At 42.9% G+C, this 20,097-nt stretch overlaps 1 protein-coding gene across 7 annotated transcripts in view; it reads left to right on the top strand.

Moving 5' to 3' along the window:
* The window catches only part of PDGFRA (platelet derived growth factor receptor alpha), a 69,124-nt gene extending 49,236 nt beyond the window's left edge, over nucleotides 1–19,888 (top strand). For all 7 annotated transcript variants that reach the window (XM_004038684.4, XM_031010500.3, XM_055385811.2 and 4 more), the window contains exons 15-23: nucleotides 55–208; nucleotides 2,032–2,198; nucleotides 7,050–7,165; nucleotides 7,520–7,642; nucleotides 9,087–9,198; nucleotides 10,456–10,555; nucleotides 10,666–10,771; nucleotides 11,968–12,209; nucleotides 16,769–19,888. In XM_004038684.4, coding sequence (XP_004038732.1) covers nucleotides 55–208; nucleotides 2,032–2,198; nucleotides 7,050–7,165; nucleotides 7,520–7,642; nucleotides 9,087–9,198; nucleotides 10,456–10,555; nucleotides 10,666–10,771; nucleotides 11,968–12,209; nucleotides 16,769–16,916 — 1,268 coding nt within the window. In that variant the 3' untranslated portion in view covers nucleotides 16,917–19,888. The remainder of the gene's footprint in view (nucleotides 1–54; nucleotides 209–2,031; nucleotides 2,199–7,049; nucleotides 7,166–7,519; nucleotides 7,643–9,086; nucleotides 9,199–10,455; nucleotides 10,556–10,665; nucleotides 10,772–11,967; nucleotides 12,210–16,768) is intronic.
* The last annotated feature ends 209 nt before the right edge of the window (nucleotides 19,889–20,097 follow it).

The following is a 20,097-nucleotide window of genomic DNA, read 5'->3' as shown; positions in this document are numbered from 1 at the left end:
GCTTTTCTGTTCTTCATTTTCATACCCATCTCCTAACGGCTTTTGTCCCCGTAGGCCCCATTTACATCATCACAGAGTACTGCTTCTATGGAGATTTGGTCAACTATTTGCATAAGAATAGGGATAGCTTCCTGAGCCACCACCCAGAGAAGCCAAAGAAAGAGCTGGATATCTTTGGATTGAACCCTGCTGATGAAAGCACACGGAGGTGGGTGCAAAGAGAGATGTTGCTGTCTATCATTATCTTACAGGCATCACAAATGGAAAGGACCCATGTCCTGATAGATATCATGTCTGCAGATTCAGTGCCCAAGGTAGCAAGACTTAGAGTCAAACTACCCTGTCCAGTCTTTCCATGATCATGCAGAGAGATGCATGATGTCTAAAGGTGTTTTGGACTGGGGTGTCACATGGGAAGGCCTTGCTGATAGGTTTGAATGAGAGTGAGTTAGAATGACTCTGGGAGCTCTTCTGCTATTTACATGTGATCCACTTAGACCTATAAAATGCAGCTCTGGCCAGGGATGCTTGAGTTCTGGAACCTTGCGAGAACTGTCTGTGGATCTCCAAGCTCGAGGTCCTTGCTGAACCTGGACCTATAAATGACGCCAATGATAGTGATCCCTACTGCAGAAATCTACAAGTGGCTATAAAGAACTCTGTAGGTAAGAAGTTCTGTAAGATCAGAAAGTACAATGAATTCACTTCATAATAAATTACTTGGTGGACACCAAATGGGTGCTAAATTGATTGGGTAGAAGGAATTGTATGCCCAAGCCACATGGCCACACGGCTCAAGTTCCAACCAAGGCTTGTGAGTTGAAAAACTGAGAAAGAATAATGACAGACTTAATGTAGTGAATTCTTCAAACTTTAAGTGTAATGGACTTACAGGTCCATGGGAGCACAGCCCCACTGTCTTAGATGTGGCTCTTCAGGATGTGCGGGCTCCTGCTAAAGATGTGCAGGGAACTGGCTCTGAAAACAAGTGAACAGTAGTCATCATGGCAGCTGACATTTGTGGAGTCCTTTGTATGTGCCAGGTGCCATGACAAATATTCCGCTAGTCTTTCCCATCTTTGTCAGTGGGATTCATTCTACATCTTCTGAAAAGTGCTTCCTTGACCCCCAGATCAAGTCATTTTCCTTACAAGCTATTGAAACCTTTCTTCCTTCACAGCACAGCTGAGTTTGAGTTGATCTGTGTATTTATTTTGTTTGTTTTTTACATTTCTTTTTTTCCCTATTTAAAAAATTTTTTTATTTCCATAGGTTTTTGGGGAACAAGTGGTATTTGGTTACATGAGTAAATTCTTCAGTGGTGATTTGTGAGATTTTGGTGCACCCATCACTGGAGCAGTATACACTGAACCCAGTTTGTAGTCTTTTATCCCTCACCTGCCTCTCAGTTTTTCCTCCTGAGTCCCCAAGTCCATTGTGTCATTCTTATGCCTTTGCATCCTCATAGCTTAGCTCTCACTTATGAGTGAGAACGTATTATGTTTGGTTTCCATTTCTGAGTTACTTCACTTAGAATAATAGTCTCTAATCCCATCCAGGTTGCTGCGAAAGCCATTAATTCATTCCTTTTTATAGCTGAGTTTTATATATATATATATATATATGCACACCTACACATACATATGTATAGATACACTGCAGTTTCTTTATCCACTCCTTGATTGATGGGCATTTGGGGTTGGTTCCACATTTTTTCAATATGTGAATTATGCTGCTATAAACATGTATGTGCAAGTATCTTTTTCGTATGACTTCCTTTCCTCTGGTGGATACCCAGTAGTGGAATTGCTGTGATGCATGTATTTGTGTGACTATTTGATTAATGCTCATTTCCTTGACTAGATCACCTCATGTGAAGGGTGTGGATTGGTTTTGCTTTTACCCAGTTAGCTCCCATGCCTACCTCAGTACCTGGCACATTGTAGGTCCCCCAAAATCATCATCTACTGAAAGTGGAATGACCACTTCAGAAGGGCACCCTGGGTAAGATTTCTCTTTCTGTTTTTACAGCTATGTTATTTTATCTTTTGAAAACAATGGTGACTACATGGACATGAAGCAGGCTGATACTACACAGTATGTCCCCATGCTAGAAAGGAAAGAGGTTTCTAAATATTCCGACATCCAGAGATCACTCTATGATCGTCCAGCCTCATATAAGAAGAAATCTATGTTAGGTAAAAGTGTCTATACTCACTCTGTGTGTTGGGACTTTCCAGTGGTTTAATATGATACTTAAAGTATTTAGAGGGAAGTGTATAGGGATGGTAAGTGAACCTGGCAGCCCACGTGATCTCTAAATGCAGGTCTGCACAACCAGTTCTGTGACATGTTTCCAGGTTTGTGTCCTGTAAATTGAAAAGAATAAAAGCTGACAATGTAACAAATTTTTTAAACTTTAAATTTAATAGTTTTAAAGAATTTTCTTGGTGTGTTCCTGCAGTAAACTTTTTTAAAAAAAATATTTATTTTGATATAATGAACTTCCTTTTTTATTGCTGTCTTTTTCTTTTTTAATGAAAATATGGTGATTGATTTTTTTTTAATGCCCTTACTTGGCAGAATTACAAGTTGGCTGTCTTATGTTGGTTCCTCACATTGCTTTTTTTCCCTTAAGTTTTGGAAGTCTCTGATGTCTATGAGTTCAGTAACCCTTGCTTTTACTTTTCCTAACATTCAATTTGTGATAGAAACTCTAGAGTAGATAATTTGCAGTTATATTTTCTGGACCAGTGTTTCTGTCGAATGTATTTTGAAGGTGGGTCTATCTGTTTTTCAAGTACATGAATATGTGGCAGGGTTAAATTGATTTATAAACTCCAGGGAGTCCAGCTGATGCCCAGACCAGATGGACCACTTCACATCTGCTCAGGGTGGTTCCTCCAGAGCCCTGGGCTGGTCACAGACATGAAGCTGGAAGTCTGACATTGGCTTGTCCTGTGAGCTTGCCAAATGGGTCTGAGCCTTCCCATTAGTCAATGCAAAAAAGTGTTGAGCTGCCCTGGACATTGTTTTGGAAATTATTGATGTGCTCTGAATGTTTTCAGGTTCTTAAGTGAAAGGTACAATCCATTTAAAAAAGAATGTGTTTGTTTTGCAAAGCTCAGTACACAATATTTTCCATTTCTGCGGTTCCAAGTTCTATTCACTTCTCATTGCCAAGTGGGTGAACTTCCAAGCACTTTTAAAAGATTAGCCAGTGAGAGTTATCGGAACCAGTACTTCCTCTCCCCTCCCATATTGTTAAAAATAGTTTACATTGCTTCCCAGGCTGGGCTGGTGGAGTTGGCACGAGATGTCAGAGGAACCTGAGTCATGCTCAGGCCCAAGCCCTGTTGGCAGGCAGACCACTGCTTTCTGGCCTTCTGTGACTATCTGAAAAAATTGTGAGTGGCTAGAGCTACTCTTCACTTGCTGAACATTTTCAAAAAGAATTGAGAACTTCTGGATTAAATTGCCTTCTTCCTCGAAAACCCTGGGACCCTTCCAGATGGGACTAACTGGGGAAAGTGGACAAGTTACAAACAAAGAAACTCAAAGCAAAGTCATTGGCACTGATCTCTAAGATGCTATCACATGTGATTGGTGGTTGATTTTTATTAACAAATTATAAGCAAAGTACTACAAAGGTGGCTTTAAAAAGAAAATAAAGCAATTCACAGAAACTACTTTTTCATGTAGCTTGTATGTGTGCTCCATGTATTTCATCATGGAAGATTTTAGTGTGTGTTTATGTGTATGTGTGTTTTAAAGGTAGCTGAGATGATTTGCTAATTATGGTTGAAAAAAAGAAATTTAGGAGGTAAACAAAATAATTATGTGTAAGATTGGTCCTTGTGGCTGTGTGTGTGTTTTGTGTGTGCGTGTATGTCTCTGTGTGTTTTAGGCTGTTCTTTTATTGCTATAAATAAATACTTGAGACTGGGTAATTTATAAGGGAAAGAGGTTTAATTAGTTCATGATTCTGCAGGCTTTACAGGAATCATGATACTGGTAGACCTGCTCAGTTTCTGGGGAGGCCTCATGAAGCCATGAAGTCATGGCAGAAGGCAAAGCAGTGCAGGCACATCACATGGCCAGAGCAAGAGCAAGCGAGAGAGAGAGAGAGGTACCACACACTTCTAAACAGTCAGATCTTACAAGAAGTCACTTACTATTGCGAGGACAGCACCAGAAGGATGGTGCTAAATTGTTCATAAGAAATCTGTCCCCATGATCCATTCATCTGCCACCAGTCCCCACCTCCAATACTGGAGATTACAATTCAACATGAGATTTGGGTGGGGACACACATTCAAACTATATCATATTGACCCTGGACCCTCCCAAATCTCATGTCCTTCTCACATTTCAAAATACAATCATCCCTCCACAATAGTCCCCTCAAGCCTTAACTCATTCCAGCATCAACTCAAAGTCCAAAGTCTTATCTGACACAAGGCAAGTCCCTTCCACCTATGAGCCTGTAAAATAAAGAACAAGTTATTTACTTCCAAGATACAATGGGGTTATAGGCATTGGGTCAACAATCCCATTCCCAAAGGGAGAAATCGGCCAAAAGAAAGGGGCTACAAGCCCCACAGAAGTTCAGAACCCAGCAGGGCTGAAAACTCCAAATAAACTCCATTGACTCCATATCCCATATCCAGAGCACACTGATGCAAGGGGTGGAGCTCTTGGGAGGGGTGGAACACCCTGTGGCTTTGCAGGGTTTAGCCCCTGCAGCTGCTCTCAGGGGCTGGTGTCAAGTGCCTGTGGTTTTTCCAGGTGCAGAGTGCAGGCTGTTGGTGGATATATTATTCATGGAGGATGGTGGCCCTCTCCTCGTAGCTCCACGAGGCAGTGCCCCAGTGGAGACTCTGTGTGGGGACTTCAACCCCACATTTCCCCTCTGCAATGCCCTAGTAGAGGTTCTCTGTGAGGGCTCCACTCCTGCAGCATGCTTCTGTCTGGACACCCTGGTTTTTTAATATATCCTCCGAAATCTAGGCAGAGGCTCCCAAGCCTCAACTCTTACACTCTGTGCACCCACAGGCTAACACCACATGGAAGCGGCCAAGGTTTATGGCTGTCACAAGCTGAAGCAGCAGCCCAAGCTGCACCTGAACTCCTTTGAGCCACGGCTGGAGCTGGAGTCATAGGGATGCAGGGAGCAGTGTCTCGAGGCTGCACAGGGCAGTGGACCCTGGGGCTGGCCCATGAAACCATTCTTCCCTCCTAGGCCTCTGGGCCTGTGATGGGAGGGGCTGCCATGAAGGTGTCTGAAATGCCTTAAAGGCCTTTTTCCCATTGTTTTGGCAATCAGCCTTTGCCTCCTTTTTAGTTCTGCAAATTTCTCTAGCAAGTGGTTGCCCAGCAGCCCTCTTTAATTCTCTCCCAAAAAAGCTTTTACTTTCTCTGTCACATGGCCAAGCTGCAAATTTTCCAACCTTTTATGCTCTGCTTCCCTTTTACTTTTTTTTTTTTTTAAAGAGATAGGGTCTCGCTATGTTGTCCAGGCTAGTTTGAACTCTTGGACTCAAGCAATCCTCTCACCTCATCCTCCCAAAGTGTTGGGATTATAGGTGTGAGCCACTGCGCCCAGCCTCTGCTTTTCTTTTAAATGTAAGTTTCAACTTCAAGTCATTTCTTTGCTTCTGCATCTGGCTGTAGGCTATTGGAAGCAGCCAGGCCATATCATGAACACTTTGCTGCTTAGGAATTTCTTCCACCAGATATCCTAGGTCATCACTCTCAAGTTCAAACTTCCACATATTCCTAGGGCATGGACATAATGTGGCCAAGTTCTTTGCTGAAGCTTAACAAGGGTGACCTTTACTCCAGTTCCCAATAAGTTCTTCATTTTCATCTGAGACCTTGGCAGCCTGGATTTCATTGTCCATATCATTATCAGCATTTTGATCACAAGCATTTAACCAGTTTCTAAGAAGTTCCAAACTTTCCTTCATCTTCCTGTCTTCTTCTGAGCCCTCCAAACTCTTCTTATCTCTGCCTGTTACCCAGTTATCTTTACAGCAATTCCCCATTCCTTGATACCAATTTTCTCTATTAGGCTGTTTTTGCATTGCTATAAAGAAATACCTGAGACTGAGTAATTTATAAAGAAAAGAGGTTTCATTGGCACATGGATTCTGCAGGCTATACAGGCATTTGCTTCTGGAGAGGCCTCAGGAAGCTTCCAATCATGGTGGAAGGTAAAGGGGGAGCAGGCATATCACATGGCCAGAGCAGGAGCAAGTGAGAGAGAGAGAGAGAGAGGTGCCATACAGTTTTAAACAGGCAGATCTTGCAAGAAGTCACTCACTTTTGCAAGGATAGCACCAAGGGGATGGTGCTAAACCATTCGTGAGAAATTCACCCCCATGATCCAGTCACCTCCCCCACCAGGCCCCACCTCCAGTACTGGGGATTACACTTCAACATGAGATTTGGGTGAGGACACATATCCAAACTATATCATTGCGTGTGTGTGTGTGTGTGTGTGTATAATTTTTAAACCAGATATATGTTTCTGCATATCTCTTTCCTTTCTTTCATTCTTTCTTTCTTTCTTTTTTTTGAGACAGAGTCTCCCTCTGTCACCCAGGCTGCAGTGCAGTGGTGTGATCTCGGCTCACTGCAACTCATTGCAACCTCCTCCTCCCTGGTTCAAGCAATTCCCCTGCCTCAGCCTCCCGAGTAGCTGGGATTACAAGCACATGCCACCATGCCTGGCTAATTTTTTTGTATTATTAGTAGAGATAAGGTTTCACCATGTTGGCCAGACTGGTCTCAAACTTCTGACCTCAGGGAATCCACCCACCTCGGCCTCCCAAAGTGCTGGGATTATAGGCATAAGCCACCATGCCTGGCCTATATATCTATTTTCTAAGATAGAATCTTTGCATAGTGATATTCATCTGTGAGATCTAAACATTCTACAAAAAAATTAAGAAAATATTTTTGGATGTGTTCTTTGGGCATGCCTCCGCAACCTGATGATTTCCTGCTGCCTGCCAGCACCAATACATTTAATTTCTTTTCTGCAGACTCAGAAGTCAAAAACCTCCTTTCAGATGATAACTCAGAAGGCCTTACTTTATTGGATTTGTTGAGCTTCACCTATCAAGTTGCCCGAGGAATGGAGTTTTTGGCTTCAAAAAATGTAAGTTCAAGGAACACAGACCTTTTTAGACCTAGATTTCAGTGAGTGGAGTATGGAAGGAGATGCTAGGAGATAGATCTTGGAAAGGCCATTAATAACAGGGGCCTCCTACTTACCTGTCTCTCTCCTTCATCCCTTACGCAGGGCAGGGAGTCCGAAATCATCAGGCGTCTACTCTTCTCTAGAGCTTTCTCTCTGTTGGGAGTGGGTGGAGTGAGAACCTGGGAGAAGGCCAGCCCTTTATATCCAGGCAGACAGCTCCAAGTGCCACCATGGATCAGCCAGTCTTGCAGAGGTGATGCTATTCAGCTACAGATGGCTTGATCCTGAGTCATTTCTTCCTTTTCCATGCAGTGTGTCCACCGTGATCTGGCTGCTCGCAACGTCCTCCTGGCACAAGGAAAAATCGTGAAGATCTGTGACTTTGGCCTGGCCAGAGACATCATGCATGATTCGAACTATGTGTCGAAAGGCAGTGTACGTCCTCACTTCCCTCACTAGGCAGGCTCACCCTCCTTCACTTTAATCTCTGAAGTCAGATGTTGCTTCTAGAGATTCGGTGCCTGTTTTTTAAAACATCAATAGACTTCAAGGGGTCAGTACACTGCCTTGGCAGCAGATTGCCCAGGTGTGAGTGCCAGCTCCACCACTTACTTAATTTGGATTTGGGGCTAGATACTTGACTGTTCTGCCCCTCTGTCTCCCTGACTGTAGTGGGAGGTGATAATAGTACCTATTTGCTGAGTTGCTATGGGGATTAAATCAATGAATTCATGTAAAGTGCTTAGGACAGTGCCTGGCATATAGAAACAGCACTCAATAATGTTAGCTATTTTATTTATTTATTTATTTATTTTCTTTTTTTTTGAGACAGAGTCTCACTCTGTCACCCAGGCTGGAGTGCAGTGGCGCAATCTTGGCTCACTGCAAACTTCTGCCTCCCAGGTTGAAGCAATTCTCCTGCCTCAGCCTCCCGAGTAGCTGGGATTACAGGCATGCACCACCATGTTCAGCTAATTTTTGTATTTTTAGTAGAGACAGGGTTTCACCATGTTGCCCAGACTGGTCTCGAACTCCTGGCCTCAAGTGATCTACCTGCCTCAGCCTCCCAAAGTGCTGGGATGACAGGTGTGAGCCACTGCATCTGGCAAGTGTTAGCTATTAATATGTCAATTGTGTGTATGCATGGACAAGCATGCATTCCCAAGGATGGTGTCTTTATATTTTAAGCTTTTATCAGATTTTCAAAAGCCATCTGTGACCCCTAAAATATTGAAACCATTTGGGTTTATGTATCTTGGAGGCACAGTTTCCTTAAAGATACTCATTTTGTTGTCTACTTGAACCATTCTTCCCATCCCTTCCACTTCTCAGCAGATGACATAGCTCCCTGTGGGGATATATCTGCTCCCTATAGGTACAATTCCAAATTACCTCACTGCACTGGATGTGAGACAGCTTATGGCAGCTGCTGCTTCCACCTAGAAAAAGACATGGGCCTGCATCCGTGCTGTGTGTGATTCATGTACTCATGTGGCCGTGATAGCTGTAATCGGCTCATAGATCATTGGATCTGTTCTTAATTTTGTTCCCAGGAATATCTAAAAATAGGAAACCGGTCCATTCAGGGCTTACACCTTTTGGGTGAAAATTCAGGATTAATGTTTTTGGATATTATTCCTTTGGAGGACATAAAAGGCAATATTGACCATTCATCATTCATCTAGTATTTGTTGAGCACCTACTATGTGCCAGGGACTGAGAGTTCAGTAATGAACAAAACACATGTAAAAGACACTCAAATGGGACAAGATAATTAGCACAAGTTATTAAGAGCCCAAGGGGAACCCTTTTCTATTTCCACTGCTGTGGATCATCAGTGAGTAGACATGGGTTTAACTGTCTCCCTCCTTCCTTGCAGACCTTTCTGCCCGTGAAGTGGATGGCTCCTGAGAGCATCTTTGACAACCTCTACACCACACTGAGTGATGTCTGGTCTTACGGCATTCTGCTCTGGGAGATCTTTTCCCTTGGTATGGGCCTGACATCGCTGCTTATTTGGGCTGTTCTGAAACACCACTGGAAGGAAAATGTGTTCTTTCAAGCCCCAGGATGTAGACAGTGTTAAGATAACCTGGTGTGAGGCCAGTATGCTGCAGCTGCCTCAAACCACATGTTGTGCCTTATCGTGTCTGAGATAGGCCCATGCAGGTGGAGATGGGGGTTTTTGTTGGGGGTTGCATCTCACTCCTGGCCTCTGCCCCTCCTCTCCTTTGGGCTATGCCAGAGTGACTTCCTCCCACTGGAAGTGGTCCCAATGACATTCGCATCCCAGCTGCTTTTTCATTTTGGGCTTTGGGTCACATGGGTTCACCCATGGAGAGTGGGCCCTCCCTCACCTGGTGGCGATTGATGCTCAGGTGAAAAGGGGTATGTGGAGGGAAGGACAGGGCTCTCACTCCTGGTTGTCATTGGCCAGTCTTGACAACCCAGGTGCTGAACAACCCAGGTGCCCTGGGCTGTCCAGTGAGGTCCCTAAGAGAAGGATGAGCCATAACCCTGACATCTGGATGGTTCATCTGGGGAGATGAGACTTACACACTTAGGGATAAACAGTGTGGTGCTGATTTAAAATTGTAATTTGAGTCTTGAGTAATGAGAAAGGAGTCCTGGAATAGTGTGGGAAGGCTTCAGAGAGGGAACTTAACTTGACCTGGCCTTGGCTTTGAAAGTGTGAAATGTTTCATGAATTTATCTGTGATCAGGATGTAATAGTAAAGTGTGTCTTCCTGCCCCGTCTCCTTTTTCATCCTAGTTCTCCCTCCATGGATGATCACAATGGATCATCCCCCAGTGGCTTAATGGAGTCCTGTACTCCCTTAAAAGCAGAGAGGCCACAACTTTGATTTTTGCTTTAGCTATTTGAACATACCTGGTGAAAAAGACTCTCTGGGTTTTAATGATTCAGAATTTCTCCTTGCTTTTCTAGTTCATTTTGTCTGTGTTGATCCAATAGTCATACACATTGAAAAACACTTGAACACTTATTTCTAAAGATGTAGAATTTCTGTGATGGTACTTGGACTTGACCAACCTGGAGTCCTAATTAAACTTAAGGTTTGAGCTGGTCTCTGAAGTCAAGGAGATGATGACACTGAATTTTCTTGAAAAAACCAGTGCTTCAAGGCTATAGGATCTGAAAGGTTTTCTAACAGTGTTCTATCATGCCAAGTGTTTCAGCAATGCACTGAGCGTTTGTTAGTCCTGGTGTTTTATTGTTTGGCTTTTAGGTGGCACCCCTTACCCCGGCATGATGGTGGATTCTACTTTCTACAATAAGATCAAGAGTGGGTACCGGATGGCCAAGCCTGACCACGCTACCAGTGAAGTGTGAGCTCCTTCCCCATCCCGGGGGCCTGTGTTCACAGTCTGTGGGTCTAGGGGGAGGGAGGGGCCCTGAGACTTCCCCCTGTGCCCACTCTTGAGTTCTGTCCCCACAGCTACGAGATCATGGTGAAATGCTGGAACAGTGAGCCGGAGAAGAGACCCTCCTTTTACCACCTGAGTGAGATTGTGGAGAATCTGCTGCCTGGACAATATAAAAAGGTGTGTTTGGATCTGTGGGTGGAAAGGTCTGGATAAAGCTGGAAGTTATACCAGTGAGCTGTGCTGTTCCACAGTTCTAGAGGAGCATTTTCAAAAGAGGCGAAAGATTGTGTGATCCAGTGGCTGGGCTTCATGGCGGTGCTCCACGAGACCCTAGTAGCAAGGATGAATGAAAACCCTCCCCTTCCCGTGGGGCTTTCCTTTCATCTTATATGTGCAGTACCTGTAAGCACTATTCTCCAGATGTTTGAGTATCAGAAGTTAGTGTGCAGTTAGAAGACTCAGGGCATCCATGGCCATTACATCACTAATTTGAGTGCACTTAAATCCATGCGAAATTGGCTTTTACCAGCAGACTGGAAGGAGCAACCTCAGCTGTTATCTGTGGCACCAGCTGGTTTTTTGTGGAATAGGAAGCATTGTTCAAAGGAACAAATGTAATTTCTTGGAACCAAGCAGGATATGTAAATGAATGAAACAACTTTCTGCTGAGGTGTTGAGAGGAAAACTCAGACATAACCTCAGTTTCTTAGATTAAGATTAGTCCCTGTGTAGACTTTATACTTACCATTTTTCTTCCTTCTTCTCAAGGAGGAATAGCGTTAGGAGACTGTGTGCCGAACTGAAAGTTAAATACTTCTGTCTGTTAATTATCTCACTGCCCACTACAACTTTCACAGGTTAGGCAGTGAGGAGGCAGAAGGAAATTAACCCTCAGTTGATCAAAGATGCTCTGACTGGTGGAAATGTGTTGGTGGGAAGAGATTGAAGTTATTGTTGAAAATAGGGTCTTTTCACATCCAGTGTTAGACCTCTCCAATGTTTAAGGATCATGAAGGCTTTGGGTATTATCCACCCAATAGAAGGCCTCACTGCCTCTCTATGGGACCCATCCAAGCCCTGGAAAGGCAACGTGATGGGGACCAGAAGGGTTCTCAGTTGTAGCTACTGACTTGGAGAAGGGGCTACTGGTATCTTAGCACCTAATGGCAGAAGCTCTTTACCATTGGTGGCCCCTTCTTCATGTTCTATGTCTCTGGGGATAGTTGACATGACTCTCCTTCAACTAAGTCCCACATCTTCCAGGTAGTTTGGAAATATGTGCAGTTAAATAATAGTAAGTTCTGAGTGTCTCTATTCATTTTTGAGGTTTGGTTGTTAACACTTGATTAAATATGTTCAATGAATGTTTATAGAGTTATGAAAAAATTCACCTGGACTTCCTGAAGAGTGACCATCCTGCTGTGGCACGCATGCGTGTGGACTCAGACAATGCATACATTGGTGTCACCTACAAAAACGAGGAAGACAAGCTGAAGGACTGGGAGGGTGGTCTGGATGAGCAGAGACTGAGCGCTGACAGTGGCTACATCATTCCTCTGCCTGACATTGACCCTGTCCCTGAGGAGGAGGACCTGGGCAAGAGGAACAGACACAGGTAGCTGTGGGGGCAGCCTCAGTGTCTCACCTTTCCCCTCCCCTATAGGCCCTGAAGGAGAGGACCCATTTTCCCGATAATGGTACACTCCCGGTTGGTAAATATGTACTCAGGGACAAGTTGCAGAATCCTCAGGAGGTCCACGTGGTTTTGAAAATGCTTCCCAGATGATTCTAATATGTTCCCCCGGGGCTGGGAGAGGGATGTGCATGTTGTGGGGAGAGGGACATGCTTCCCTGGTGGAGAATCTTTGAGCTAAATTCTCAGGTAATTTGATCAAATTGATACAGAACTGTGATTACTGAGATCGTATAAGCCTCTCCTGCCATTGTCTTAAATAGTCATTGAACTGGGGAAAAAGTGAAGAGAGGCGGGACTGGGTCCTTTGACGCTATACCCTACCTGTGAATTGGAATCACCTGCAGAGATTTAAAAACTGCTGATCTACAAGCCTCACCCAAAACAACAAATTAGAATCCCTGGGGGTGATGGCCAACTGCTCCCTGGCTGATTTGTTTCTTCTTTCTTTTAAATTTTGTATTATGGAAGATTTCTAACGTGTGTACAATTCACATAGTATAGTGAGCTGTTCAGTATCCGTCACCCAGCTTCAATGACTATGCACTCTGCCAGCCTGGATGCGCACATGGCCATGTCTGTCTCTCCTCAGCCTCCTCTGGATTGTTTGGAAGCAAATCCTAGACACCTTATCATTTCACCCATAAATATTCCAGTGTGTGTCTCTTAAAGATAAGGGCTCTATTTTAAAGAAGAACAACAGTTATTAAAAATAACTACAATGCCATTATCTCACCCAAAACAGGGACAATAAATCGTTAAGGCATCAGGCAGCCAGTTAAAGTTCAAATTATCTCACAAATATTATCATACTCCATTAAAAAGTGGGCAGAGGACATAAGCAGACACTTTTCAAAAGAAGACATATATGCAGCCAACAAGCATATGAAAAAATGCTCAACATCACTGATCACTAGAGAAATGCAAATCAGAACCATGATGAGATACCATCTCACACCAGACAGAATGGTTATTATTAAAAAGTCAAAAAATAACAGATGCTGGTGAGGTTGTGGAGAAAAGGGGAAGCGTATACACTGCTTGTTGAAGTGCAAATTAGTTCAGCTATTGTGGAAAGCAGTGTGGTGATTTCTCAAAGAACTTTTAACAGAATTACCATTCGATCCAGCAATCCCATTATTGGGTATATAACCAAAGGAATATAAATCATTCTACCATAAAAACATGCATACGTATGTTCACTGCAGCACTATTCACGATAGCAAAGACATGGAATCATCCTAAATGCCCATTGACAGTAGACTGGATAAAGAACATCTGGCACATATACACCATGGAATACTATGCATTGATAAAAAAGAACAAGATCTGAGATACAATCTCCCACCAGTCAGAATGGCTATTATTTAAAAGTCAAAAAGCAACAGATTGTGGCAAGGTTGTGGAGAAAAAGAAACACTTTTACAATGTTGGTTGGAGTGTAAATTAGTTCAACCATTGTGGAAGACAGTGTGGCGATTCCACAAAGACCTAGAGGCAGAAATACTGTTTGACCCATCAATCCCATTACTGAGTATATACCCAGAGTGATATAAATCATTCTATTATAAAGGCACATGAACGTGTATGTTCACTGCTGCACTGTTCACAATAGCAAAATCATGGAATCAACCTAAATGCCCATCAATGATAGACTGGATAAAGAAAATGTGATACATATACACCATGGAATACAATGAAGCCATAAAAAGGAATGAGATCATGTCCTTTGCAGGGACATGGATGGAGCTGGAAGCCGTTACCCTCAGCAAACTAACACAGGAACAGAAAACCAAACACCACGTGTTCTCACTTATAAGTGGGAGCTGAACGATGAGGACACATGGACACATGGAGGGAAACAACACACACTGGAGCCTTTCAGGGGTTGGGGATTGGGTGGAGCATCAGGAAGAATAGCTAATGGATGCTGGGCATAATACCTGGGTGATGGGATGATCTGTGCAGCAAACCACCATGACGCATGTTTACCCATGTAACAAACCTGCACATCCTGCATATGTACCCCTGAACTTAAAAAGTGGAAAATACAAAAATGAAATTAAAAAAAGAACAAGATCATGTCCTTTGCAGCGACATGGTTGGAGCCGGAGGTCATTATCCTTAGCAAACTAATACGGGAACAGAAGACCAGATACCGCATGTTCTCACTTGTAAGTGGGAGCTAAAACAACGAGAACACATGGACACAAAGAGGGGAACAACACACACCAGGGCATAGTTGAGGGTGCAGGGTGGGAGAAGGAAGAGGATCAGAAAAAATACCTATCGGATACTGTGCTTATTACTTGGGTGATGAAATAATCTCTACATCAAACCCCCATGACATGTGATTTATCCATGTAACAAACCTGCACACGTGCCCTTGAACATAAAATAAAAGTTAAAAAAAATTATCATACACTTGTTTTCTTCTGTTTGAGATCCAGATAAGAGTCACACATTGCACTTGGTTGCTATGTCTCTGTAAGTTCACTATGCCTCTTTTTTTTGCCCTCTTACATATTATTTGTGAAGAAACCATAGTATTTGCCTGTGGAGTTCCCATAATCAGTATTTTGCTGATTACATCCTTGAAGTGTCCTTCTCAGGTGCTTCTGTCTTCTCTATGTGTTGTAAACTGGTAGTTAGTCTAGGAACTTAACCTGACTCAGGTTAGATCTTTGGCAAACATGCTTCATAAATGGTTCTGTGTGCTTCTGTCAGGAGGTATTCACTGTCCAGTTGTCTGCCTTTTGTAACATTATCAGTCATTGGGTGATCATTACCTAGAATTTCTTTTTTTTTTTTTTTTTTTTGAGATGGAGTCTCGCTCTGTCACCCAGGCTGGAGTGCAGTGGTGTGATCTCAGCTTACTGTAACCTCCGCCTCCTGGGTTCAAGCCATTCTCATACCTCCGCCTCCTGAGTAGCTGAGATTACAGGCACATGCCACCATGCCCAGCTAATTTTTGTATTTTTAGTAGAAATGGGGTTTCAGCATGTTCGCCAGGCTGGTTTTGAACTCCTGACCTCAAGTGATCTGCCGGTCTCGGCCTCCCAAGGTGCTGGGATTATAGGCATGAATCCCTCACCTGGCCTAGATTCTTTAACTCAGCACCAAGGTGGAGCTAATGTCCAGGCAGGACTGAGAATCACTGGTTCACGTGGTCAGATGGAGGAGACCATGCCCCAGTTCTCCGCTGTCTTTGCATGGCCCTTGGACAGAGGTAGGAGAAGGTGATGATAGTGGCCCCTAGTTCAAGGTCCAAGTTGCTTGTGTGTGTGTGTGTTTTTTTTTTTCCTCTTCTTTCCCATCAGAACATTATTTTGGAGGCTTATGACTGTGACCTTTGTTAACCAATTTAGGTATAATATGTAGACAGCCCTTGTTTCTTTGTATGGGCTGGGTAATTTTGAAAGTATGGCTTTTCTATTTTGTTTTAGAATATGTTATGTGATTTGAAGATGGGACACAGTGGCCCATCAGTCTTCGGTTTTTTATTATGCTTTGCTCAGGCCTGTTTTTATAACGTGTTTATATCTCTTCAGCATACGGTGTTCCTCCAAGTTTTGGGGGTCTGCGATGGAACTTCACGGGGTCGGGGAAGGCTGGGCAGTGAATCTAGGGCTCTCTGTCTCAGATCCTTTCTCAATTTGGTTACTTTGTATTTGTGGGCTCTGAATAATATTTGAGTTGTAAGAGGGTTCTGCTTTTATATAAAGTTAGAAAGTCACATTGGAATAAATAACATGAGAAAGGTGCCCAGAAGTTTTCTAGGGCTACAACAGGCTGAGCTGCAGAATTTGACGCACCAGGAATTGAAGTTTCTCAGTTGAAGTTCACGTTCAAGTTAAGTAACTTGTGTGGCATCACACAGCTAGTAAGTGGGGGGACCATTCCAGACCTAAGGCTTTCTGACTCCAGAACTCCCCTTTCAGCGACTTCTCTAGTACGTAAGGAGCTGTCACCTGGGCCTTCAAGTTGGGGGGCCGGTGGGGGGGCATTTGATGTCAAGAGAGAGGGGAAGAGGGCATTCCAGGCAAGTGGCAGGAGATCCTGAGAACACAGTTTGGATGCTCAGGAGGCTTCCGGGAGAGCACCTGATGGGCCTGGCTGCAGCTTGCACCCTGATGGGCCTGACTTCACCCCCTGCTCTGCCTTCCCAGGCCTTTGGATCAGGCATTGCTTATGTTCTCTTCCACTAGGATTGAGTAGGGAAAGTAGAAATTATTGCAGCTTGTCAGTAACTTTGATGAAAGACCCAGCAGAAAAGCAGGAAAGCTGAAGTGTAAAAATGATGGGTGGACCTTGGTTTTCCACGTGGCCTACCACAGCATGTCAGGCCTGGGGGCAGAATCTTGCCATACTGTGCAGCCCAAATTTGAATGCCAAAGGCTTTCGTTTGTCTCTGGGGGGCCACAGTCTAGGTCTAGTTCTGTGCAGGAGTTGTAATATTTGCTCTTCTCTCCCTCCTCCAGCTCGCAGACCTCTGAAGAGAGTGCCATTGAGACGGGTTCCAGCAGTTCCACCTTCATCAAGAGAGAGGACGAGACCATTGAAGACATCGACATGATGGACGACATCGGCATAGACTCTTCAGACCTGGTGGAAGACAGCTTCCTGTAACTGGCGGATTCGAGGGGTTCCTTCCACTTCTGGGGCCACCTCTGGATCCCGTTCAGAAAACCACTTTATTGCAATGCGGAGGTTGAGAGGAGGACTTGGTTGATGTTTAAAGAGAAGTTCCCAGCCAAGGGCCTCAGGGAGCGTTCTAAATATGAATGAATGGGATATTTTGAAATGAACTTTGTCAGTGTTGCCTCTTGCAATGCCTCAGTAGCATCTCAGTGGTGTGTGAAGTTTGGAGATAGATGGATAAGGGAATAATAGGCCACAGAAGGTGAACTTTGTGCTTCAAGGACATTGGTGAGAGTCCAACAGACACAATTTATACTGCGACAGAACTTCAGCATTGTAATTATGTAAATAACTCTAACCAAGGCTGTGTTTAGATTGTATTAACTATCTTCTTTGGACTTCTGAAGAGACCACTCAATCCATCCATGTACTTCCCTCTTGAAACCTGATGTCAGCTGCTGTTGAACTTTTTAAAGAAGTGCATGAAAAACCATTTTTGAACCTTAAAAGGTACTGGTACTATAGCATTTTGCTATCTTTTTTAGTGTTAAAGAGATAAAGAATAATAATTAACCAACCTTGTTTAATAGATTTGGGTCATTTAGAAGCCTGACAACTCATTTTCGTATTGTAATCTATGTTTATAATACTACTACTGTTATCAGTAATGCTAAATGTGTAATAATGTAACATGATTTCCCTCCAGAGAAAGCACAATTTAAAACAATCCTTACTAAGTAGGTGATGAGTTTGACAGTTTTTGACATTTATATTAAATAACATGTTTCTCTATAAAGTATGGTAATAGCTTTAGTGAATTAAATTTAGTTGAGCATAGAGAACAAAGTAAAAGTAGTGTTGTCCAGGAAGTCAGAATTTTTAACTGTACTGAATAGGTTCCCCAATCCATCGTATTAAAAACAATTAACTGCCCTCTGAAATAATGGGATTAGAAACAAACAAAACTCTTAAGTCCTAAAAGTTCTCAATGTAGAGGCATAAACCTGTGCTGAACATAACTTCTCATGTATATTACCCAATGGAAAATATAATGATCAGCAAAAAGACTGGATTTGCAGAAGTTTTTTTTTTTTTTTCTTCACGCCTGATGAAAGCTTTGGAGACCCCAATATATGTATTTTTTGAATCTATGAACCTGAAAAGGGTCAGAAGGATGCCCAGACATCAGCCTCCTTCTTTCACCCCTTACCCCAAAGAGAAAGAGTTTGAAACTCGAGACCATAAAGATATTCTTTAGTGGAGGCTGGATGTGCATTAGCCTGGATCCTCAGTTCTCAAATGTGTGTGGCAGCCAGGATGACTAGATCCTGGGTTTCCATCCTTGAGATTCTGAAGTATGAAGTCTGAGGGAAACCAGAGTCTGTATTTTTCTAAACTCCCTGGCTGTTCTGATCGGCCAGTTTTCAGAAACACTGACTTAGGTTTCAGGAAGTTGCCATGGGAAACAAATAATTTGAACTTTGGAACAGGGTTGGAATTCAACCACGCAGGAAGCCTACTATTTAAATCCTTGGCTTCAGGTTAGTGACATTTAATGCCATCTAGCTAGCAATTGCGACCTTAATTTAACTTTCCAGTCTTAGCTGAGGCTGAGAAAGCTAAAGTTTGGTTTTGACAGGTTTTCCAAAAGTAAAGATGCTACTTCCCACTGTTTGGGGGAGATTGAACTTGCCCCGTCTCCCGTCTTCTGCCTTCACTCCATACCCCGCCAAGGAAAGGCATGTACAAAAATTATGCAGTTCAGTGTTCCAAGTCTCTGTGTAACCAGCTCAGTGTTTTGGTGGAAAAAACATTTTAAGTTTTACTGATAATTTGAGGTCAGATGGGAGGATGAATTGTCACATCTATCCACACTGTCAAACAGGTTGGTGTGGGTTCATTGGCATTCTTTGCAATACTGCTTAATTGCTGATACCATATGAATGAAACATGGGCTGTGATTACTGCAATCACTGTATGTGCTATCGGCAGGTGATGCTTTGGAAGATGCAGAAGCAATAATAAAGTACTTGACTACCTACTGGTGTAATCTCAATGCAAGCCCCAACTTTCTTATCCAACTTTTTCATAGTAAGTGCGAAGACTGAGCCAGATTGGCCAATTAAAAACGAAAACCTGACTAGGTTCTGTAGAGCCAATTAGACTTGAAATACGTTTGTGTTTCTAGAATCACAGCTCAAGCATTCTGTTTATCGCTCACTCTCCCTTGTACAGCCTTATTTTGTTGGTGCTTTGCATTTTGATATTGCTGTGAGCCTTGCATGACATCATGAGGCCAGATGAAACTTCTCACTCCAGCAGTTTCCAGTCCTAACAAATGCTCCCACCTGAATTTGTATATGACTGCATTTGTGTGTGTGTGTGTTTTCAGCAAATTCCAGATTTGTTTCCTTTTGGCCTCCTGCAAAGTCTCCAGAAGAAAATTTGCCAATCTCTCCTACTTTCTATTTTTATGATGACAATCAAAGCCGGCCTGAGAAACACCATTTGTGACTTTTTAAACGATTAGTGATGTCCTTAAAATGTGGTCTGCCAATCTGTACAAAATGGTCCTATTTTTGTGAAGAGGGACATAAGATAAAATGATGTTATACATCAATATGTATATATGTATTTCTATATAGACTTGGAGAATACTGCCAAAACATTTATGACAAGCTGTATCACTGCCTTCGTTTATATTTTTTTAACTGTGATAATCCCCACAGGCACATTAACTGTTGCACTTTTGAATGTCCAAAATTTATATTTTAGAAATAATAAAGAGAAAGATACTTACATGTTCCCAAAACAATGGTGTGGTGAATGTGTGAGAAAAACTAACTTGATAGGGTCTACCAATACAAAATGTATTACGAATGCCCCTGTTCATGTTTTTGTTTTAAAACGTGTAAATGAAGATCTTTATATTTCAATAAATGATATATAATTTAAAGTTATACTAAGGTTTCAGCATTTTTGTTTTTGGTTTAATCATAAGAATTAAAGCAATCCTGTTCTATTTACTTTCTTAGCAACATTTGTAGGACTCTATATTAGGCCTTTTTTTTTTTTTTCCTGAGACGGAGTTTTGCTCTTGTCATCCAGGCTGGAGTGCAGTGGCGTGATCTCAGTTCACTGCAACTTCTGCCTCCCGAGTTCAAGCAAT

This window comes from Gorilla gorilla, chromosome 3 (assembly GCF_029281585.2).
Source record: "Gorilla gorilla gorilla isolate KB3781 chromosome 3, NHGRI_mGorGor1-v2.1_pri, whole genome shotgun sequence".
Taxonomy (NCBI): Eukaryota; Metazoa; Chordata; class Mammalia; order Primates; family Hominidae; genus Gorilla; species Gorilla gorilla.
This window is presented reverse-complemented; position numbering and strand designations above follow the sequence as displayed.